The 25,766-nt window shown below is 41.4% G+C and overlaps 1 protein-coding gene across 3 annotated transcripts in view; it reads right to left on the bottom strand.

The window, feature by feature from the left end:
• Positions 1-25,766, bottom strand: part of STXBP5 (syntaxin binding protein 5) — a 492,483-nt gene that overhangs the window by 56,592 nt on the left and 410,125 nt on the right. For all 3 annotated transcript variants that reach the window (XM_073557677.1, XM_073557678.1, XM_073557679.1), the window contains exon 19: positions 24-89. In XM_073557677.1, coding sequence (XP_073413778.1) covers positions 24-89 — 66 coding nt within the window. The remainder of the gene's footprint in view (positions 1-23; positions 90-25,766) is intronic.

Genomic DNA, 25,766 nt, shown 5'->3' with positions numbered 1-25,766 from the left:
CACCCTCACAAAAATATGCTTACTTGAGGTGGGGGATTTGCATCGGTCTTCTGATGTTGTGGTAGTTTCATTAATGTCACAAAGACCAGCTGAAATATAAAACATTGCAGGAGGATTATTGCAGTGTTCAATAATTCCTAAAGATCAATCATTATGGTTGATAGATATTTCATTCCTGAAGATGCCTGCATTCACTGAATTCGTATCTTATCACTATTGTAATGGTCAAACATCTCGGAAGCCTCAGGAGAGGGGGGCTTGGTTTAAACAGAAAAAAGAACTGGATGATATGGAGAAGGTGGAAGAGATAAAAAAAAATAAAGTTTACGCCCTTTCTATTAAACAGGTGTTACTCTCTGATAGACGAGCATCAGACTTGCAGATTAGCAAAAATGGCTCTACCACATGCAACCTTATTAGGCTATGTTCACATAAGGTCTGACACTATATAGAGGAGGCAGGGAGTAAGACTTGATAGATTATGACTTGCTATCAGCCTCAACTAGGCATATATGACTGAAAATGATGTATGATAGAGCATACTGTGACTCCTTCTGCATCACTGTAGTAAATAGCTCGTCAGCATCCATGCCTGAATGCAGTTTTGAGGTCTGGACACAAGCCCCAACAGAACCACTAAACGTAGGGTCAAAAGTGATGTGCATCCTACAGAGTCATCTTTGTGTATTGCCCTGCCCTATATGATCCGCTGAACACATTCATTTAACCCCTTTCCCATGCATGAATTCTAGACGACATAACCAAAGCTAATTCAGTGACTTAGTATAGAACAGGCTATAACTTTGTAGAAAACTAGATGTTTACCCATGAATTGTATTTTTTTTTTCAGGAGGAGCAGGGCTTTCTTTTAGTGGCCTTTAGTGGATTTTTTCTTTCCAAAAATGTTACAAAGAGCCCAAAAATATGGGAGAGGGGATTTTTTTTCTTTTCAATTTTTAAATAAAAGTTGTAAGTCTGCTGTCTTGGATCCGTGCTTGATCCTCTGCAGACCACTGCCGGCCGGTCACGTCTGTTCTCACACTGGTTTGAAACAAAATCTGCGGCCCTGTGCCTGCGTGACCTCACTAAAACCGCAGGCTCTCCTTCACAAAGGGAGAGAAAGTACTGGCTTCCATCTGGATGAACAGTGGGTACTTTCTCTCTCTTTGCACAGGGCCGCAGATTTTTTTTCGAACCAGTGTGAGACCAGACGTGACCGGCCGGCACGCTGTCTACACAGTTGTTGGAGGATCAAGCACGGATCCAGGGCATCTGACGCACCACTCAAGTGGATCCAGGACAGCTGAATCATCACGTCTCCAAACCTTCGGGTGAAACCAAGGAAAGCACGCCACATCACAGACATATATAAGCGCAGGAAGGCTCCTGATAAACACCAGTTATTCTTAGCACATATAAGAGCTTTTTCATTATTAACAGTTTATTTGCGCACGTGTGGAGAAAGTGCGCTTATATGCAGCTTTGTTTCTATATACCTCTGATTAGTGCCTTCTCTCATACCCACTATATTGATTCATGATACTCATTGCTACTATTTCTTCATTATGGGAGAGCTGATGCACATATTTTAACATTTCTTACTTAATTTTATAAATAAAGTTAATTTTATGGCTCTAGCTAACAATTATATTATAATACATAACTTTTTAGGTTTATTTAATTTTTCTGTAGGACTAATAGATGATGATACACCTTCCCCCTTTTTGGGGTTTGGAAAAACAAAAAGACAATTGAGAGTATAAATGGGGAGCTGCAGGAGAGCACAGCTGTTTATTCACTATTGGGCCAGATTCACACTAATACAATGATCTCCACTGAGCACTCTATCGGATTTCTGTCGGAATCCCTGAAAAACAGAAATCGGATGGGAAGTCTGAAAGATACATTCACTTCTATTAAACGGACAGGGTCACTGTTTGGCCTCTATCTTGGCAGCATTTTTCAGATCGGCACAACTACATAGCACAATTGCTCCGTTGGGGCTCGGTCAGGGTTCCCGATGGCGTCCCATTTTTCAGCGATTCCAACAGAAACCACTGATGTAGTTTTCAGCGGCGATCACTGTAGTAGTGTGAACCTGGCCTTAGCTGAGCTGTGAAGACTGATTGTTTCATCACAGAACTCAACGCTATGAGAAACCTATTCCAGCTTCACCCCGTGCTGCACGGTCAGATACCACGACGATCGACAAAGAAAAACATGCTGGGAAAGCATTTAATAAAAAGGATACTCATCTTTATTAATGAAATTTAGCAAGTTGGAGACGACAAATAGACGGTGGGGGAGCATCATGCAGAGTAAATAAATATATAAAAATAAATATTTTTTTTATAACAGATGACATGAAGTGTACCTTAATTAACAACTAGGTATGAAGAAATAGTAATGATCAGCATCCTGAATCAAGATAATGGTTATGAGGGAAGGCACTAATCAGAGGTATTTGAAAACAATAGCGATGGAAAGGAAGAAAATGCCAACACTATTAGAATATCCGAAGAAGCATATGAATAAAGATGCAGTAATGCAAACGTTTCAGAGGATATAGGAAATAGTGGACCAAGTGCAGAGATGCTTTCCACCACACCCTACGCACGTTTCACCAATGCTTCATCAGGGGTCCTCTTACACTTTTGCATTACTGCATCTTATATTTATTCATACGCTTCCCAGGTTATTATAAATAGTGTTGGCACTGTCTTTCTCTCCAGCTCTATTCTTTTAAAATACCTCTGATTAGTGCCTTCTCTCATACCCATTATCTTGATTCATGATACTGATTATTACTATTTCTTCATATCTGGGTGTTCATTAAGGCAGGGTTCCCCAACTCCAGATCATGTTTTCATGATTTTCTTTGTATTGCACAGGTGAAGCAATTATCACCTGAGCCATACAAAGGAAATCCTGAAAATATGATCTGTTGGTGGGTCTTGAGGACGGGAGACCTATTTACCATAATAAAATATTTTTATATATTTTTTTACCCTGCTTGGGGGTCACCCACTATCTGTAGCTGCTATATTTGTTTTTTCATTTAAATCCTCTCATACTTCCTTTTTATAATACTACATTTCATTAATAAAAGATTTGAATTCTTTATAAATTTCTTTCCCAACACGTTATTCTTTTTCGGTCTTATATACTTAGTGCAATTGAGACATTCACCCTGCCTCGGGCTAAAATACCTATGACTGTAACTAACAGCAGCGGCATGTAGATTTTAGCAAAACTTGCAGCATGACCTTACTTTACAGCCCTGCTGTAAAAAGTTGAAATTGGAAAATAAAGCTTGTGAATGACTCATTAAAGCACATCCACAGTCCACTAAGGGGTTAAACGTATGCATCCAGTGCATTATTAACAGACATGACCACTGATCCTACACACACGGGCGCATCTCATTTTACTCAGGCAAGAATACAATTTTATTTAATCTTACACAGCTTTTTAACCTTTTACAATAAATGCCCCTCTAAGAATGTGAGTAAACTCACATAAATTAAAAGCAAACACTGGGTTTGACGTACACTAACATTTAGAAATTATGCAACTGTTGTACTATGCATTGCTACTGTACTTTAAAGATCTCAACTGCAAATGTGTTCATCTTCAGTGGATGGAGAACCACATGTGGCTCTCTCTGGCTGTTACCAAGCAATGTCTGCAGGGCCTCAGAGATGCTGCAAGCACCAAGCAAACTACTTGGACAGCCCCCTCTGAATCCCTATGTTTCACCCCAGTAATATAATAACACTTAAGCTCTTCTCCGTTGCTGGTGTCGTTCCAGCGGTGTTGTCGCTGGCTCTCCCCGGGGATCGAGTGACATTATGTTAAGCAATCATTACAGCCAATCAGCATTGGCTTTACCCTTCCCTCCTACAGACGTAATTGACATACGGAGGAAGTGAGAACTGATGCTCTCAGAATTCCTCCAAATGTCTTGATTTGTCCGAAGGCGGTAAGAGTGAAGCCAGTGCTGACTGACCACAGTGACAATGTCACGCAATCCCAGGGGAAAGCCATTGCCAACACATATGGAACAGTGCCGGCACCAGAGGTGAGTTTAGGTGTTTTTTCACTGGGGGTGAAACAAAGGGATTGAGAATAGGTTGTCAGAGTAGTGGACCACCATTTTACATGTGATAGGATTGTTATCCCAAAATGAGCGGTTGTTTGGTGTCTGTACCTGCACATGTAGTCCTTTACCAGTAATATGAAAGAAGGCAAGATGCAGTACAGTTAAAGGGAATGTCTCATCAGAAAATGAACCATTGCTAAATCTAGGCGCTACGCCGATTAACTAGGCCCCGGAACACAGCAAAATACTTCCGGGGCTTAGTTAACCGGCGCATGCACAGTCAGGCTTTTCGGCTTTGCCCGCAGTTGGGCAAAACATACTGCGCGTGCGAGAGCCAAGAATGCTTAGCGCACGGGCGATAAAATGGCGGACACCTACTCCTATTCATGAAAAAACTGCGGACGGTGGCAAAGGATGGGGAGGCGGCAAAGATTGGAAACACCGCCCATCGGACTAGACCGACCTCATTTAAATAGCCCGCCAAAAGTAGGTGACAGACTCTCTTTAAAGCTTGCAAGCGCTGCTCTGAATCTGGCCAGTTTCTGCATCCCTGTGCTCCAGAGACCAAGGTGCTTCTGGTTGGAATATGGAAGCGTGCACAGTTTGGGCCAGGTTCATGACCATGCTGCTGATCCAATCTGCCAAACTACAGGAGCACACCGCCCCCATTAAGCAGGAAGTCAGAAGGCTGTGAACGGTATGTTCCTGAAAAAAAAAAAACTATAAAGGATTGTATCATAAGATATCTTCATTTATATGGTTAAACAAATTAACAATCTCTACATGGGGTTGAACAGGTTTTTATACATTTAAATGATTATCTAGTGAAATTGAGGCAAAGTTACATATTGACGCTCATATCACTCACATAACATTACAAAGCATATTTTTAAAGGGAATCAATCAGCCCATCCTATCCCCCCAAGATTACACGTATGCAGGTTCTAAGATCACAATTGAAACACTTATTAATAAAAGAGCTACTTTGTTGCAGAAAAATAAACTTTAGAAGTGATATCCAAATGAAGCTGGAAGTGCTCAGAGCGGAACGGAGGATTTTTATGCCTCAGCTAAAGGCTCCATTCTTAGCCCAACTCTGTCCTCCCCCGGTGACAGTAAGGCCTCATTCAGATGCCCTTGTTGTAGCAGATTTATTTTTTTACAGATAGGTTGTGGGCACACATTGCGGATTTTGATGCGTTTCCACAGCGTTTTTGGACGCGCGGAATTGCATCAAATCCACAGTGTAGTACAGTACCAATGATAGTCAATGGGAATTTGAGAATTGGTGTGCACATGCTGCGGAAAAATCCGTGCGGATTCGCTGCTTTTTTTTCCCGCAGCATGTCAATTCTTTGTGCGGATCCGCAGCGTTTCTGCACCCAATGACTATACATTGAGTAAGGCAAATCTGCACTTCAAAAAACGCATGACAATCTGCAACAAATCCACAAGTAAACCGCACCAATTCCGCATGCAAACCGGAAGCATTTTGGCCTTTGTTTTCTGCCAAGAGATGCAGTTTCTGTGTGGAAAATTCCGCAGGCCAATCCGCAACGTGTGCACATAGCCATATAGTGAGCACCTATTATAATCTATGCTGCTGTTCAAATGTCAGTGTTTTTATAGGACCATGTGTCCTTACAAAACACACAGAAACTTGTCCGCTTTTTTCCCGGCAGCACGAATGAAAAGATTCAATACAAGTCTAAGGGATCGTGAACAACGCATATAGCACAGGGTGGCATCAATGTGCCATCCATATTTAACATTGCAAAGTATAGAACAAGCTTTGTAATCTCTTCCTTTCTGTATCCATACCAGAAAAACACGGATGACACACTGATGGTAAAAACGAACATACGGATGACACACTGATGGTAAAAACGAACACACGGATAGTAAAAACGGACACGGTTGACACACTGATGGTAAAAACGGAGACATGGATGAACAGATGGTAAAAACGGACTCATATGACACACTGATGGTAAAAATGAACACACGGATGACACACTGATAGTAAAAATGGACACAGACACACTGATGGTAAAAACGGACACACTGATGGTAAAAACGGACACACTGATGGTAAAAAAGGACACCAATGACACACTGATGGTAAAAATGGACACAATGATGGTAACAACACACACACTGATGACACACTGATGGTAAAAAGAGATACAGATGACACACTGATGGTAAAAAGAGACACAGATGACACACTGATGGTAAAAACTGACACACACGGATGATAGACTAATGGTAAAAATGGACACGGATGACACTGATGGTAAAAATGGACGCACGGATGACAGACAACGGTATGTTAAATGAGTCCTTAGGCCTGTTTCACACTTCAGTTTTCAGCATCAGTCAAAATCCGCTGTTTTGACGGATCCGTCGAAATTAGTGAAAAACTGATGCAACTGATCCTTTTATCGACTGATCCGTCTAGCGAATTCGCCAGAAAAACGGATCCGTTTAATCAGTTGCATCCGTTTTTTTCAACCTGTTGTTCAGTTTTTTGACGGATCCGTCGAAACTGCAGATTTTGGAATGTAAAGGAACATGATTCTGGAGAGAGAGAGAGGGAGAGAGGGGGGAGGGAGAGAGAGGGAGAGAGGGAGGGGGGAGAGAGAGAGAGAGAGAGAGGGAGAGAGGGGGAAAGGGAGAGAGAGGGGGAGGGAGAGAGGGAGGGGGGAGAGAGAGAGGGGGAGAGAGAGAGGGAGAGAGGGGGAGAGAGAGAGATTTTGTGCCAGAACAGGTTTTGGGGTTAAATTTCCTGAAATTCTTCCGGGCATGCTCAGTTTAAAGAAACTGATTCCGCATGTGATGGACGGGGATGTCCGCCTTTTTGACGCAGACAAAAAACGTTCCTATGGATGTTTTTTTTTCCTGACGGACCCGCCGCACAACGGACGCAACGGAAGGCGATCCGTCACAATCCACCGTCAATACAAGTCTATGGGGAAAATAACGGATCCGCCAGGAAAATCTGTCAGATCTGTTTTTTTACCCAAACAACGGGCTGTGACTGACGCCTGCAAACGGAAGTGTGAAACAGGCCTTAGATAGCACTGCAGCAACATATTAATTGCCTAGTAGACAGGGGGGTTAGGGCTTGTTCAGGCATCAGTTTTCTGTGCTCTCTGTTTTTGTTTGAGTCAGTGGGTGGTATGAACAGTGTCCTACCGACTTGTTCATATGTGTGCATGTCACATGTGTTTTTAATCCAGTTTTTTCCGTGCCTATGCATGATTTGAGAGACCGCACCCCTCTCTTGTGTGAGATGCACATAAAGAGCTGGCTTACACCACGTCCCCATACCAGGAAGCGCCTGTCTTCATCCTGTTCATTTAGACAAGGATCACATGTTCAGGTTTTAAATACATTAGATAGGGACTGCTTCAAAAGGGGTTACCTTGACATGGTGGAGCAGCTTGGTATACATTTTTTTGCAAAAAAAGTATCGACTAAATACCCTGTATTTGTTATCTTTTTATCAGCACTTGCTGACTACTGGTACAGTGGGGCAAAAAAGTATTTAGTCAGTCAGCAATAGTGCAAGTTCCACCACTTAAAAAGATGAGAGGCGTCTGTAATTTACATCATAGGTAGACCTCAACTATGGGAGACAAACTGAGAAAAAAAAATCCAGAAAATCACATTGTCTGTTTTTTTTTTCATTTTATTTGCATATTATGGTGGAAAATAAGTATTTGGTCAGAAACAAAATTTTCTCTCAATACTTTGTGATATATCCTTTGCTGGCAATGACAGAGGTCAAACGTTTTCTGTAAGTCTTCACAAGGTTGCCACACACTGTTGTTGGTATGTTGGCCCATTCCTCCATGCAGATCTCCTCTAGAGCAGTGATGTTTTTGGCTTTTCGCTTGGCAACACGGACTTTCAACTCCCTCCAAAGGTTTTCTATAGGGTTGAGATCTGGAGACTGGCTAGGCCACTCCAGGACCTTGAAATGCTTCTTACGAAGCCACTCCTTCGTTGCCCTGGCGGTGTGCTTTGGATCATTGTCATGTTGAAAGACCCAGCCACGTTTCATATTCAATGCCCTTGCTGATGGAAGGAAGTTTGCACTCAAAATCTCACGATACATGGCCCCATTCATTCTTTCATGTACCCGGATCAGTCGTCCTGGCCCTTTTGCAGAGAAACAGCCCCAAAGCATGATGTTTCCACCACCATGCTTTACAGTAGGTATGGTGTTTGATGGATGCAACTCAGTATTCTTTTTCCTCCAAACACGACAAGTTGTGTTTCTACCAAACAGTTCCAGTTTGGTTTCATCAGACCATAGGACATTCTCCCAAAACTCCTCTGGATCATCCAAATGCTCTCTAGCAAACTTCAGACGGGCCCGGACATGTACAGGCTTAAGCAGTGGGACACGTCTGGCACTGCAGGATCTGAGTCCATGGTGGCGTAGTGTGTTACTTATGGTAGGCCTTGTTACATTGGTCCCAGCTCTCTGCAGTTCATTCACTAGGTCCCCCCGCGTGGTTCTGGGATTTTTGCTCACCGTTCTTGTGATCATTCTGACCCCACGGGGTGGGATTTTGCGTGGAGCACCAGATCGAGGGAGATTATCAGTGGTCTTGTATGTCTTCCATTTTCTAATTATTGCTCCCACAGTTGATTTCTTCACTCCAAGCTGGTTGGCTATTGCAGATTCAGTCTTCCCAGCCTGGTGCAGGGCTACAATTTTGTTTCTGGTGTCCTTTGACAGCTCTTTGGTCTTCACCATAGTGGAGTTTGGAGTCAGACTGTTTGAGGGTGTGCACAGGTGTCTTTTTATACTGATAACAAGTTTAAACAGGTGCCATTACTACAGGTAATGAGTGGAGGAAAGAGGAGACTCTTAAAGAAGAAGTTACAGGTCTGTGAGAGCCAGAAATCTTGATTGCTTGTTTCTGACCAAATACTTATTTTCCACCATAATATGCAAATAAAATGAAAAAAAAACAGACAATGTGATTTTCTGGATTTTTTTTTCTCAGTTTGTCTCCCATAGTTGAGGTCTACCTATGATGTAAATTACAGACGCCTCTCATCTTTTTAAGTGGTGGAACTTGCACTATTGCTGACTGACTAAATACTTTTTTGCCCCACTGTATATGTTTTACTGCAGGATATTCCTGCACAATTGTCATTCTGTGCTCTGTTTGTGTTTGAGTCAGTGGGTGGTTTGAACAGTGTCCTACCGACTTGTTCATATGTGTGCATGTTACATGTGTTTTTAATCCAGTTTTTTCCGTGCCTATGCATGATTTGAGAGACCCCACCCCTCTCTTGTGTGACATGCACATAAAGAGCTAGCTTACACCAAATGCCCAGACCAAGAAGCGCCTGTCTTCATCCTGTTCATTTAGACACTGTTCACATGTTCAAGTTTTAAATACATTAGATAGGGACTGCTTCAATAGGGGTTACCTTGATGCGGTGGAGCAGCTTGGTATACATTTTTTTTTGCAAAAAAATTTATCGACTAAATACCCTGTATTTGTTATATTGGGTATCATCTTTTTATCAGCACTTGCTGACTACTGGTATATGTTTTACTGCAGGATATTTCTGCACAATTGTCATTCTGTGCTCTCTGTTTGTGTTTGAATCAGTTTTTGGTGTGACTGCTATCCATGGGTTTTTTTTTCCTCTAGAACAGCTCTTGAATCTATGATAGTCTACGGTGTAGCTCACATGGTTTTTTTCCCCTTAGACAAAGTGGTCAAGCAAAACAGTTGGATGCCATCTGTGTGCTGTCCATTTTTCATGGACTATTTTAAAGAAGCTTGAGAAACCTCCAGTTTTTTTTTCTTTCATATGAAAAAGCATGATGAAAATGATAGTAAATACCGACACACTGACCAAAACGCTTATGATACTCTAATCGAAAACACCAATGAACTCTTTTCGTGTACAAAAAAATAAAATGACTGACATGTGAAGGAGCTCAGAAGTGAAGAATGAAACTGGGAGTCAAGGCATAGAAAGTCAGTACCATCCAAAGCACTACCAGCCTCATTTGCATGCCACGTCTAAAGGCGATTTCTCCGCAAGAGAGCAGTTTCTGGACAATCCCCTCTGAATCCTTATGTTTAACCCAAGGTTCTCCAGTCTAAAATGAAAAGTCGCCAGTCACTATGTGCGACTGCAGACTTGTGAATCCTCTCAGCACAAACACTGTGCAATGCAAACATTTGCAGTTTTCTGCCAGGGGAACGGTGGTCAAGGTTTGCGAAATGCATACTCCCGGTCAGAACCAGTCAAATGGGTGCAGCCTCGCTCAACACATTTGTGACTGCAGACTTTTCATTTTAGACCAGATAACCCATTTAACAAAGGTTCCATTTGTGGTCTTTGAACACAAAGCTATGGCGTACATTGCAATTTCATGACCAACACACTTTTGTATTTAGTTTTGGTGGTAGAAAGAGGTAACAAATTCTCTTTAAACAAAGGTTAAAGTATCATGCGTTATTGTCGGGACTTGACTTACTTAAGTGAGAGGAGCGCAGTTTTTTCACAGACTCAGAATACAAGCTAGAAAAGCCGCACATGCAAGAAGCCACAGTCAGCATGCCTTAGTGAAGCGATGGAAAAAAGGAAGAGACAGACACCAGAACAATATACAACATGAAAAAAAGAAAACTTCAACAGAGAAATGTCATCTTTAGAGAAATATAATGTGAGAACACATGAGAAAAGAAAACAATGAGAAATAACAATGAGAAACGTGAAGAATGATGGGACAGCTGCTCTTTTCGCCATATAACAGGTGACAGTGAATGGATGCATGTATAGCTAATACAGTTCCTAAGGCTAAGTTCCCACGATGAGTATATGGCAAGTTTCTGAAGTTGCAGAATTTCTGCATCTCTTACGTAAATTAGGTTACATGTACTTTTTCATTGCGTTTTTGTGCCTTTTTTAACACTGCGTTTTTTGCTTCTGCTTTGTGTGTTATGCTTTAAATAAAGCTGCTTTGTTTTTGAAATTTTCTAATATTTCACATTCTCAGGTGTTTATTACAGGCATTTTTTATGCATTTCTGCAGTGGAAACGCACTGAAAATGCATGTGCCTTATACCGGTTTATTTTCTGCATCTAATGTAAGTCTACGGGGAAATTCCGCACAGAAAACTACGCGTACCCACAAGAGAAATTGACAAGTTGCAGATTGGAAATATAGGCACTGCAGGCGAGGTTACACAGCATAAAGAAAGAAGCAAAGTGAATGATTTCTATAAATTCCATCTACTTTGCTGGTGCTGTTAAACGCTGCGTTTTTGCTGCAGCGTCAAAAGCGCCCCAAAAGCTCATCGTGGGCACACGGTCTAGGCGTACAGAGGAGTAACGTACACTGCCATAATTCAGCACACTGCTGTATGATGCCATGGAGATGGCCTTTCCATGGATGGATTGATTGGCTGGTCACTGGTGACTACTGGCCCTCACTATAGTGGTATTCTCATAAAATGCTGCTTCCAATGACCATACAACTCTCTGCTTACTGAACAAACATTTCCACGGCTAAAGGAAATTTGCTTAGTACTGATGGAATTATTCTTCTGCCCCAGTCACAAGAGAGTCTATAAACTTCCTTGATCTAAAAAAGAACATTGTTGATTTCAGTAGAGAGGAGTCACTTAATATAGCCGGATACATTGTCCCTTAGGGTCTGAGGAGCCCCAAGCTCTGCTGTTAGCAGATCGGCTGAAGTCTTCTGTAATACCATCTGTGCTGTTTGCAGGAGAACCATCATGAACAGATCTTCCAGTTTCACTAAATGAGGTGTTTGATATTAATTTGGCATCCTAAAGCTGCATAATTAAGCCACCTATATTTCATCAGCAACTTTAGCAAAATTATGTTGAACTGGTCAGGACAATTAGACACAGATCAGTTGCCCCTTCACATCTCTATTTATTTAGTATCGCCTTCGAGAACCAGGTACAGAAATGCATTCTCATACATGACTCTGCATACCATCAGTGAGGTTATTAATGGTTTCCTGAAGAATGGTAAGCAATGCTGAATGCACTTGACAACGCAAATAATCAAGATCCGCCGCTGGCAGCTTTGTTTGCATTTGCCGACGTCAACGTTCCACGTGCTTGCTAAGAGTCTCTGCAGGCAATGGCAACACTTTTAGGCTAAACAGGTTGCTGACAGCACAAACAACATGCGGCCTGACATTGTGTTGAAAACCAATTCCTGGCACAGTTTGGAGAAATTCTCCCAATATGCATGTCTGCCGTACACATTAGGGCAACATGGTCAAAATGTACCACAGCCACTCACTCAATATAAAATCCACAAAACTAATCGAAGACCACGCTCATCAGGAAGTCCCACATAAAAGTCCTTTATTTCTCCATATACTAATCACAGCGCAACATTTCGACCTGTATGTATATATCTGTATGGCTACAGTTGGAAATATTCTGATGAAAAAAAGACGTCTCAGAAACATAGGCTGCCATACGTAAACACCTACTAAAACAATATACTTTATTTAAACAGTTTACGCATACATACTGTAATCCAGTATATAAAAACACCAAAACATACAACTCACTGAACAATTTGTGATCTCAAACACAGGTATTCCTCATGCATCCCGTCATGCTCAATCGTGCCCTATAGGACCTGTGCGTTCCAGTGTGGGGCATTTCCAGACACGTGCACATTATGTGGAACGCAATCAAGAAGAACATGTGCAGTAATGACAGATGCATATGTGAAGACCTCTAGTATCCAATAAATGTGGCATAGGCACAGTGGATTAAAAGGGACAGACTCCATGCATAGTAATCCCTTAAAACAGGAATACATGGATATGTTTGGGGAGTGGTCTCATAGAAAGTGGGATATTTAAACAAGGCCCTTTAAATCTTAAGCCCCCTTCACACATAGCGAGATCGCTAGTGATATCGCTAAAGCGTCACCGATTTTGTCACACAACAGCGAAATCGGTAGCGATCTCGCTACATGTGACACTTACCTCCGACCCGGCTCCCCGCTGGATATCGCTAATCGCGCGAGATCGGCCTGGTCCATTTCTCGTCGTCAGCTTCCTGCTGGCGCCGACGAGCGACTCATTATCCACACACAGCATCTTTGTCCTCCCATTTTTTTGAGTCAGTGATTGCTTGGGGTACATTGTCCTCATATACTATTGAGTCTATTTGTCTGCATTTTGTATATCATTTTGAATCTTCAGACAATTACTAGGGATTTCATATATACAGGTCTCCAGGGACAGTCACCGAGAAGCAGGGGCGTCATTGTCAAATTCATTGGGGTGCCAACCTCCGCTGTTTAAGCAGGGACTGAGAATTAGGTGTCCTAACAGGGCGACAAAGGAATACCAGTGTTTGACATCAGAAATTGATTACAGTGTGTTTGTGTTTTTATATACTGGACTATATTTTGAAACTGAATATGTAGGGATTTACATATGTTAGCCCATATTATACCGATGAAACAATTAGCCAATCACAATTCGAGACACACTCACACCACAGATTAAGCAGATCTGTGTTAGTATACATACACCCCGAGGACGCAATGTTTATATTTACACATAATAAGCGCAGTTTTCATTTGGAGAAATGGTCGTAGCTCTGGTTCCACGACCAAGTCAATATAACGCCAAGCTGTTGGTGTACCTGGGAAGAAGTCGTCTAAAGGAGTCCAATCATTATGCCACTCCACACGATAATTCTGGAATTAGGATTGGTGTAAAGCCCCCGTAACACACAGCGATCTTGCTAGCGAGATCGCTGCTGAGTCACAAGTTTTGTGACGCAACAGCGATCTCACCAGCGAGATCGCTGTGTGTGACACTTACCAGCGACCGGCCCCCTGTCGGGTATCGCTGATCGTCCTGGAATGGCCAGGACATTTTTTTGATCGCTGGTCTCACGCTGGCCAGCACGCATCACTGCGTGTGGCAGGCGGGAGACCAGTGATCAGCGAGCTGGCGCTGGTAACTAAGGTACACATCGGGTTTCTAAGCGGCACGCAGCGCTTAGAAACCCGATGTGTACCTTAGCTACCTGCGCGCTGGTGCAGGGAACTGGTAACCAAGGTACACATCGGGTTCATAAGTGCCGCGCGCCGCTTAGAAACCCGATGTGTACCTTGGTTACCAGCTCCCTGCACCAGCGCGCTGGTAATTAAGGTACACAGTGGGTAACTAAGCGACGTGCGTCACTTGCTACCCGCGTGTCACTGGTGCTGATCGCTGGTAAAGCTGCCTGTTTGACAGCTCACCAGCGATCATGTAGCGACACACCAGCGATCCTGACAAGGTCATATCATTATCGGGATCGCTGGTGCGTCGCTATGTGTGACGGGGCCCTAAGGCACCCTCAGGGCAATGCGCACATGGTGTCTAGGCCAATCTCTGGCTATAATTGTGCACAAGACAAAAGCAGGACTTATCACTGAAGAGGATAGACCTCCATTCCAGCCCCTGGTCTCCATCTGGACACCACATACGCAATGTCATAAGAGAGCTTAATGAGTGAATGTCACATCAATACTACTTCAGGGATTAAGGTGTGGGGTGCCATAATGTACAGTAGACGTACCCTGCTAGTCTTCATTCCAGGTACACAAACAGTTCAGCGTTACATTGATTGTGTGTTGTAACCAGTGGTGCAACTGTCTTCAAAGTATACCAGGAGCAGTTTTTTAACTAGTCAACACCATGATGCTTACGCCACTGTGAGCAGCTTGTGTGACCTAAATGTGCTACCATGGCCTGAAGCGTCTCCGATGTTGTCTGCCATCAAGCACATCTGCAATGTCATTTGTCAGCAATTACAAAGGTTGCTGCCACAAGCAGATCTTGACAATTTTGTGCCCAAGTGAATTCAGTGAGCAAGAACATTCTTCACACAACGATTAAAGGGAATCTGTCACCCCTTTTTTGAGATTTCATATAATGATATCATTCAATTGTGTGTCACATAAGGATTCTTTTAAGACTTTTGCTTCCCCCTGACCCCGCACCTTTCATGCATAAATACCTTTTTTATATCAGTTCAGATGTATGTAAACTGCCGCTGTCCGGTCCGATGGGCGGGGCTTATTCACCTGCTCCCCCCTCCCTGTCTTGGTCTACTCAAGAAGAAATGCATAGAGCAAGACAGGGAGGGGGAAGCAGGTGAATAAGCCCCGCCCATCAGACCGGACAGCGGCAGTTTGCATACATCTGAACCGATATAAAAAAGGTATTTACACATGAAAGGTGCGGGGTCAGGGGGAAGCAAAATTCCTAAGAGAATTCTTATGTGACACACAATTGAATGATATCATTATATGATATCTCAAAAAAGGGGTGACAGATTCCCTTTAAGAGCCTCATTTGATAGCATAGCAAGACGTGCAAGTGTATGTATTTCTTCACATGCCATTCATATTTGATACTGAATAGATCGAGATATCAATCGTTTGATTTTCATAATTCCACAACTTTTCCTTCTTTGTCTTGCAATTTTCATTTTGAGGAGTACATGTAGCAACTGTGCTGAAGCAGTCCTTGTAGATTTCTCTACATATGTCTATACAGATGAAACCGCAGTTATCTTTAGGCCTTACTTATGGTTTTGCAGCCCATTCCAGCTTTGTGCAGGTCTATGATCTTGTCCCTGACATCCTTAGAAAGCTTTTTGGTCTTGCCCATGTTGTAGAAGTTAGAGTCTGACTGATTAATTGAGTCTGTGGACAGGAGTCTTTTATAAAGGTGACTATGTAAGACAGCTGTCTTTAATGCAGTTGATTAGGAGCGTCTAACTGGTCTGTAGGAGCCAGAATGCTTAATGGTTGGTAGAAAATCAAATACTTATTTCTCACTGGAAAATGCAAATAAATTTATAGAATTTATACAATGCGATTTTCTGGATTTTATTTTTAATATTCTTTCTCTGAATGTTAAAATTAACCTACCCTTAAAATTATAGACTGCTCATGTCTTTGTCAGTGGGCAAACTTACAAAATCAGCAAGGGATCAAATACTTATTTCCTTCACTGTATTAGTACCTTACTAGACACAGTCTGTCTCAACCAGGCCTAGGGAAGCTAACAACCTTTGCTTCTGGAACCATAAATGACTACGCATACCCCAAGCAATAAACACTGAAAGATGTATGGAAAGGGATTGTTCATGCGACATAGATATATAAAATATGTTCACATCATATATAACATATGTACACATTATATATATGCACTATATATATATATATATATATTTATTTATTTGTAGGAATTCAACTCGCTCAGGAGCCACGGGAGACAATCAGGAGGCACGTTCCTTTAAAAGTTCATAGGGTTTATTGCTCCATAACCCATAAACCAGCACATAACATAAGGAATAGCCTTTAGCTCAGGCGAAAACATAAGTATCCATTATTTCAGGCCCAGTCCTGGAGCCTCAGCAAACACAGGAGGCTTATCCGTCCTCACATATAGCCAATATCCACAGGCCTCACCGGGTCTGCAGCCTCAGCACGTGGTCTTCAGGAAGGTAGCACACCTTCCTCCACCTAGGCCTGCCGGGACCTTCCACATGGCCCAATCAGATCCATGCACTCTCTCATGTGACCAGACCTCAGGTACCTTATATGGTCCATAACCACACTCACAGGTGATCACATGGCTATGACCTCACTAAAGGTCCTATTACACACATCCACACACAGGCTTCCCTGACACATTGTAATGGAAACGTCAGCAGTACCTCTGCTGATCAATACTCGAGCCTGTATCTCAAGGCCACCTAACTTGGGATACATAGCGGTCATTCAGCATCCTCTACCCATTACCACAATGGATATGCCTGTAGGCCCGTCCTGGGACACCCACACAGCGCCCCCTAGCGGACATAGTGGTCACTGCACCACAATATATATACATACACACTGCTCAAAAAAATAAAGGGAACACAAACAGCCTGTTGCAAATGAAATAGTGTTCCCTTTATTTTTTTTTTTTAAGATATATATATATATATATATATATATATATATATATATATATATATATATATAAAATATTATAGATAGATATATATATGCACAAATAGACATTAGAAATATATATATGCACAAATAGACATTAGAAATATATATATGCACAAATAGACATATATATATATATATATATATATATACACATACACACACATATACAGTGTGTCCGTAAAGTCATGGTGCACTTTTGACCAGTCACTGGAAAGCAACAAAAGACGACAAAAATGTGAAATCTGCTCCAAATAAAAGAAAAACTCTCCCAGTTTCATACCTATTCAGTGCAGTTCGATGTGGGCTCCATTTGTTGCCCTACACACATCCAAACAATAGTGAAGTTCTTGCCACACACGGGTAAGGATGTCTGGTGTAACAGAGTGAATAACGTCTGTGATTCTCTGTTTACACGGTGTTACATCATCATCTGCGCATGTGCACATGCTGCCACATCATTCTACAGAAACTGGGAGGGTTTTCCTTTTATTTGGTGCAGATTTCACATTTATGTTGTCTTTTGTTGCTCTACAGTGACTGGTCAAAAGTGCACCAGGACTTTACGGGCACACTGTATATATGCACATATATACACACGTACATATACCGTATTTTTCGGACTATAAGATGCACTTTTTTCCTGCAAAAATGTGGAGGATAATGTGGGGTGCGTCTTATGGTCCGTATGCTCTGGCTGTGGTGGGGAGCAGCATCGACGAAGCAGCGAGTCACAGAGGCTGCTGCAGCTAACTCCTGTGCCCGCTGCTAAAGAGAAATGAATATTCACTGCATTCTGCGCCCATGGGCGTGGAAGGCGATGAATATTCATTTCTATTTCATGGCATTCTGGTATGATTGGCCCCCATTCCGGTCCTGGTAAACATGGTCCCATTCTTTCCTTATCCTGGTATGATTGGCCCCATCAGAAAACATTAAAAAAACAAAACCATTACACTTACCTTCCCTGCGTTGCCCCGCAGCCTCCTGCTCAGAATCCAGCAGCTGCCTTATGCTTGTAAGCAGTGCATGGCAGGGATGTCATGCGCTGCTTGCAAGCCGAAGGGCAGCTGCCGGAATACTCAATGCTCTGCACGTCGGGACTGTGTGCGAACAAAGCAGTGAGTATCCACTGCTTTCTAGCGTGCACAGTGTCAGAAGGTATGACAAAAAAGACACGTCACTCCGGAAATAGATGAGGGGTGCTCAGAACAGGATACCAGTCCCAATATACCATAAAGGAAAAAATCCGGCACTCCCAAATGCAAAAAATAGAAGTTCTTCTTTATTATTCACAGCTTAGTAATCCACATGATATACATTCAATATATACGTAATGTTTCGGTCACTATTATGGACCTTCTTCAGACTGAATATGACACAACAAAGAAAAAATAAAACAAAAAATCACATAAATTTCAATTCAAAATATTACAAAACATAACTGGTTTCAAAATACCTATCAACAGATATGGTCAATGAAGACCAGAGCTGCACAGAAAAACAGGTTCTACAGGAGTGAATCCTATATGCATCAGATTATCTGGTAATCACAAAAATAGAAACATATAATAATCATACAAAGAGATAAAGTATCCCATATGAAACAGCAAAAAAATATCATATAACATACTATGGGGAGACACAGATATAGATGGAAATACCAATAAATGGGTTACCAAAGAAATACTCAATATAGCTATCAAATCATCATTCAGTTAATATCATAGATAAAGGCTAGTGATAAAATGACCAAAAGACTGACATCAGAGATCTATATAATGCAAAATACCTAGAAAAAATAAAAGGGAGAAAGAAAAAATACAAAGTGGCTCCAAATGCAATCATTTATTGAGGTACTTTGAAAAAAGGAGACCCAATTTTAGAAAAAAAAAAAAAAAATCTTGTTAAGGCTCAAAGGTGACCAAATGAGTCACAATAATGTAGATTAATCTGAACAGACTGCACTGTTAAGAGACCACAAATAAAACGGTCCCACCAACATCCTATGAAAAAAAATGCAATGGAATAAAGCAATGATGCTTACCATGTGGAGCTGTGAAAATCGCCACGTACGGGAAACAATGCGCTATAAGTTATGTGCTACCATATAAAGAAATGCGCTACTGGTGGCTGTGTGCCGTTGGGATTATATACCCAACGGAGGTGCGCACTAATGTGCACGAGTGTGAGCTGACAGGCGGGGGATGAGCCGAGAGTGAGGAGTGGAACGCTCAATGGAGCGCAAACCGGAAGTGCGTCGCGGACGCTGCCCGCGACCAGAAGTAGTGGAACGCAATACGGATGCAGCGGTGAATTCAATGGTGTTTCAATGGAGCGCAAACCGGAAGTGCGTCACGGAAGCTGGCAGCAACCGGAAATAGTGGAACGCAGTACGGATGCGGCGGTGAATTCAATGGTGTCTCAATTCTTCTAAGCGGCTTGTCTCTCAGTGCAGTGACACTAGGTGAAAAGAAAAAAAGGGGCACATTACAAGGTGGCTTATATGTAGCGTAATGTACAATATTACTATGAATAGGCAGTTTACTATCTTGCTAAAAAAACCGGAAAGGAAAAGAGGGGGATCAAAATAAAAAGGGGATAAGGGACCATATAAAGAAAAAAACCCTTGTGGGAAAAATATAAATAAAAAATAAAAAAAATGTAAAAATAGGGAAAAAAAAAGAAATACTACATGTAAAACAGGCAACTAACTAACGAGAAAAAAAAAAAAAAAAATTATAAAAATAAAAAATGTAAAATAAAAAGTAAAAATGGGGGAAAATATTAAAAATAAAACAATGACGGAAATAAATTATTATAGACACCATACCCCTCCAACGATACTCTCTAACGAGATTGTTGCTGCTGTAAAAAATAAAAAAAGGAAAAAAAAGGAAGAAGGTTAAGAAGAGATCTCGTGATATCAATCTTAAAATAAACTCATAACATCATATTCTCTATTTAACCCTTTGGGTTCCAAAATTTGCAACGAATGAATCCAAAAGGCCTCCCTGAGCTTTAGTGATTTCACCTGATTACCCCCTCTTCTATGTGCTGGAACTTGTTGTATTTTTGTGTACACTCCCGAAAATACACAAAAGGCTCCATAATCCCCCAGGTAGACCAATAGTCCCATCAACTGACTCCATATTATCCCCATTGTCCCAACTTCTGGAGAGAACACTTACTCCACTAGTTAAGGACACTCCCTCTTTTATTTTGGACACTGGGGCATTTCTGGAGATTATAAAGGGTTTTGGTCAATTACCAGAAGGCACCTTACTGGTGACCTTTGATGTCAACAGCCTATATACTTCTATTCGACATGAGAAGGGAATGAGGGCAACTAAACTCCTATTAGAGAGGTCTACAATTGAGCCCAATGCCATTAATTTTTTGATGGACTTGCTGAGAATGGTATTGACAGAAAATTTTTTTCTTTTTGAAGATTCTTTTTATCTTCAAATACAGGGGACAGCTATGGGGTCACACATGGCTCCACCTTATGCTAACTGTTTCATGGCCCAATTTGAGTCGGAATTCATATACCCACACATTGACTACCAATCTCATTGTTTACTTTGGCGCAGATACATCGATGATGTATTCTGCCTTTGGCATGGATCACTTAACTCGTTAGAGGAATTTCATATATACCTCAATAACATTTGGTCCGAATTGACCTTTACCTTGAGTAGTCATGAATCTAGGATTAGTTTCCTAGATACCATGATTATACAAGACACCTCTGGTAATCTGTCTATAGATTTGTTTACAAAGGAGACAGACCGGAATAACTTGTTGCTATACCAAAGCTGTCATCCAGTGGCAGTGAAAAAGTCAATCCCCATTTCACAATTTGATAGAATTAAAAGGATTGTTAGTGACCCCCTAATACGTTCTACACGACTAAGCAATATGGAAGAGAAATTTGTGGAGAGGGGTTATCCCCGCTGTTTGCTTAAGAAGTGTCGGGATGACAACTGTTCCCGCAATAAATTGAGTATGGGTTCTAGAATCCCCTTCGTCCATACTTTCCATCCTTTTATGTACAGATTGCACAAAAAAATCTGTAAACACTGGTCCATACTTCGGGATAGTTTCCCGAAGATACCCGATTTTCAGGTCCCTTTTCTCCCATGTTTTAGGAGACCCAATAATTTGAGAGATAAGATCGTCAGAGCAGATATTGGCTCTGCATTAAAAATTCCTAGGCAAAGTTTTCTCCAAACACAGAAAAGAGGGACCTTCCAGTGTCTACAATGTGCACAATGTGCTAACGTTTTAAAAGGTTCCTCTATTTCACATCCTCAGACAGGTGTAGATATCCCTATTAAGGGGTTCTACACCTGTGATTCTAAGTTTGTGGTTTATGCGATTAAGTGCCCTTGTGGCAAAGTATATGTAGGGGAAACGACACAGAGCGTGAAGGATAGGATCTCGCATCATAAGTCTGACATACGCTGTGGACGCCATCATTTACCCATACCTTTTCATTTCCACACTGCGGGTCACACTATAGCCCAATTAAGGTTTCTTGTCCTCGAACAAGTTCCAGCACATAGAAGAGGGGGTAATCAGGTGAAATCACTAAAGCTCAGGGAGGCCTTTTGGATTCATTCGTTGCAAACTTTGGAACCCAAAGGGTTAAATAGAGAATATGATGTTAAGAGTTTATTTTAAGATTGATATCACGAGATCTCTTCTTAACCTTCTTCCTTTTTTTTCCTTTTTTTATTTTTTACAGCAGCAACAATCTCGTTAGAGAGTATCGTTGGAGGGGTATGGTGTCTATAATAATTTGTTTCCGTCATTGTTTTATTTTTAATATTTTCCCCCATTTTTACTTTTTATTTTACATTTTTTATTTTTATAATTTTTTTTTTTTTTTTTTTTTTCTCGTTAGTTAGTTGCCTGTTTTACATGTAGTATTTCTTTTTTTTCCCTATTTTTACATTTTTTTATTTTTTATTTATATTTTTCCCACAAGGGTTTTTTTCTTTATATGGTCCCTTATCCCCTTTTTATTTTGATCCCCCTCTTTTCCTTTCCGTTTTTTTTAGCAAGATAGTAAACTGCCTATTCATAGTAATATTGTACATTAGGCTACATATAAGCCGCCTTGTAATGTGCCCCTTTTTTTCTTTTCACCTAGTGTCACTGCACTGAGAGACAAGCCGCTTAGAAGAATTGAGACACCATTGAATTCACCGCCGCATCCGTACTGCGTTCCACTATTTCCGGTTGCTGCCAGCTTCCGTGACGCACTTCCGGTTTGCGCTCCATTGAAACACCATTGAATTCACCGCCGCATCCGTATTGCGTTCCACTACTTCCGGTCGCGGGCAGCGTCCGCGACGCACTTCCGGTTTGCGCTCCATTGAGCGTTCCACTCCTCACTCTCGGCTCATCCCCGCCTGTCAGCTCACACTCGTGCACATTAGTGCGCACCTCCGTTGGGTATATAATCCCAACGGCACACAGCCACCAGTAGCGCATTTCTTTACATGGCAGCACATAACTTATAGCGCATTGTTTCCCGCACGTGGCGATTTTCACAGCTCCACATGGTAAGCATCATTGCTTTATTCCATTGCATTTTTTTCATAGGATGTTGGTGGGACCATTTTATTTGTGGTCTCTTAACAGTGCAGTCTGTTCAGATTAATCTACATTATTGTGACTCATTTGGTCACCTTTGAGCCTTAACAAGATTTTTTTTTTTTTCTAAAATTGGGTCTCCTTTTTTCAAAGGCACCTCAATAAATGATTGCATTTGGAGCCACTTTGTATTTTTTCTTTCTCCCTTTTATTTTTTCTAGGTATTTTGCATTATATAGATCTCTGATGTCAGTCTTTTGGTCATTTTATCACTAGCCTTTATCTATGATATTAACTGAATGATGATTTGATAGCTATATTGAGTATTTCTTTGGTAACCCATTTATTGGTAGTTCCATCTATATCTGTGTCTTCCCATAGTATGTTATATGATATTTTTTTGCTGTTTCATATGGGATACTTTATCTCTTTGTATGATTATTATATGTTTCTATTTTTGTGATTACCAGATAATCTGATGCATATAGGATTCACTCCTGTAGAACCTGTTTTTCTGTGCAGCTCTGGTCTTCATTGACCATATCTGTTGTTGATAGGTATTTTGAAACCAGTTATGTTTTGTAATATTTTGAATTGAAATTTATGTGATTTTTTGTTTTATTTTTTCTTTGTTGTGTCATATTCAGTCTGAAGAAGGTCCATAATAGTGACCGAAACGTTACGTATATATTGAATGTATATCATGTGGATTACTAAGCTGTGAATAATAAAGAAGAACTTCTATTTTTTGCAAAAAAACAAAACAAAAAAAAAAAAAAAACATATATATTGAATGTATATCATGTGGATTACTAAGCTGTGAATAATAAAGAAGAACTTCTATTTTTTGCATTTGGGAGTGCCTGATTTTTTCCTTCACAGTGTCAGAAGGAGCCTTCTTGCAGCTGCCATGTGTGCTGATACTTAAGAGAAAGGAATATTCATGGGATGGGGTGAATATTCATTTCTCTTAAGTATCAGCACGTGACTGCCAGCAGCTGCAGGAATGCTCTGGTTGACACTATGCACGCTAGAAAGCAATGAATACTTACTGCTTTGTGCGCACACAGTCCCGGCGTGCAGAGCATTGAGTGAGTATTCCGGCAGCTGCCCTTCGGCTTGCAAACAGCGCATGATGTCCCTGCCATGCACTGCTTATAAGCATAAAGCAGCTGCTCGCATCGGAGCAGGAGGCTGCGAGGGAACTCAGGAAAGGTAAGTGTAATGGTTTGTTTTTTAATGTATTCTGATGGGGCCATGCATACCAGGACTGGGATGGGGTCCAATCATACCAGGATAAGGATGGGCCCATGCATACCGGGATGGGGACCATGCATACCAGGATAAGGATGGGACCATGCATACCAGGATCAGGATGGGGTTCAATCATACCAGGTTAAGGATGGGGCTCTGCATACCAGGATAGGGATAATGGTGATCATTCCTGCCAGGATAGGGATGAGCGGGCCATGCATACCAGGCTAGGGATGAGAAGGCCATGCATACCAGGATGGGGATGAGGGCCATACACACCAGGAAAGGGATAAGGGGGGGGATATGCATACCAGGGTAGGGATGAGGGAAAGCCATGCATACCAGTGTAGGGATAAGGGGGCGCCATGAAAACCAGAGTAGGGATGAGGGGAGCCATGCATACCAAGGTAGGGATGAGGGGGGCATGCACACCAAGATAGGGATAAGGGGGCCATGCACACCAGGATAGGGATGAGGAGGCCATGTGTATCAGGATGGGAATGAGGGGACCATATATACCAGGATAGGGGATATTAAGTACAGAATTGACCACATTTTTTGCTTCGATCTTTTTTCCAAACTTCCTCCTCTAAAACCTATGTGGATATTATGGTCCGGTGTGTCTTATAGTCCGAAAAATATGGTATATATATTAGATATATGAGTATGTATGTCAGTGTCCAGCTACAGCAATGAGACTCATGGGTCTTTCCCACCTGGTAATCAAGTTCCTGCACGGACTGGATTAGGAGTAAATCCTTCAATAGGAGAACAAAAAGGAAATCCAGCAAGAACTCAGCAAACCAGGATTGGAGTAAAATGATGCTTTTCTTTATTTCTTCAACAAGGTTAAAAAGACGACCCACAAGGATCAGGAACCAGAGTGCATGGTAGAAATAAACGCAAATGGGACTACGCGTTTCGGCGACCTAACCCGCCTTCTTCACGGTCCAAACCTATTTGAGATATATATATATATATATATATATATATATATATATATATATATATATATATATATATATATATATATATATATCTCATACACATTGTGGCATGAAAAAGTTTAGGAACCCCTGATCAAAACTACTGTTATTGTGAACAGCTAAGCAATTTAGAGATTGAATGATCTCCAACAGGCCTAAAGTTAAAGATGACACATTTCCTTTGTATACTGATAAAAAAAATTGAATTTTTTTACATTTCAAGAATCAGAAAAATAAAAATAAGCCAATGCAAAAGTTTGTGCACCCTTTGAGATTTGTGTACTCAGATAAGTTCTGTAACCTTGGCAAAACTTAAATTATCCTGTTCACAATCATTGTTTGGAAGGGCCAGGTGATGCAAATTTGCAAGCTTTATAAAAACCCTGCCTCCTCTGACCTAGTGTCAAAAACAGAAGCCATGGGTTATTTTAAGCAGCTGCCTATCACTCTGAGAATGAAAATGGTGGAGGCCCACAAAGCAGAAGGCCATAAGAAGATGGGTCTCAGTTCTACATGAAAGAAATGGCAGTTAACAGAAAAAGTGGAGGTCAATATAAGGTCAAAATCCACAATAGACTACCTCAAAAGGACCATGCTGAAGGTTGTACAGTGGCCCTCACAGTCCCCTGGATCCGAACATCACATCAGTGGTGCATGCAAGATGACACAGGAATCTCAAAGAACTGGAAGAATGTTCTAAGGAAGAAGGGATGAAAATCTCTCAAAGAAGAATTAAAAGACTCTTGGCTGGCTACAAAAAA

This window comes from Dendrobates tinctorius, unplaced genomic scaffold, assembly GCF_039654945.1.
Source record: "Dendrobates tinctorius isolate UK_male_01 unplaced genomic scaffold, ASM3965494v1 ptg000250l, whole genome shotgun sequence".
In the NCBI taxonomy this organism is placed as follows: domain Eukaryota; kingdom Metazoa; phylum Chordata; class Amphibia; order Anura; family Dendrobatidae; genus Dendrobates; species Dendrobates tinctorius.
The sequence above is the reverse complement of the archived record's forward strand: the minus strand, read 5'-3'. Positions and strand labels throughout refer to the sequence as shown.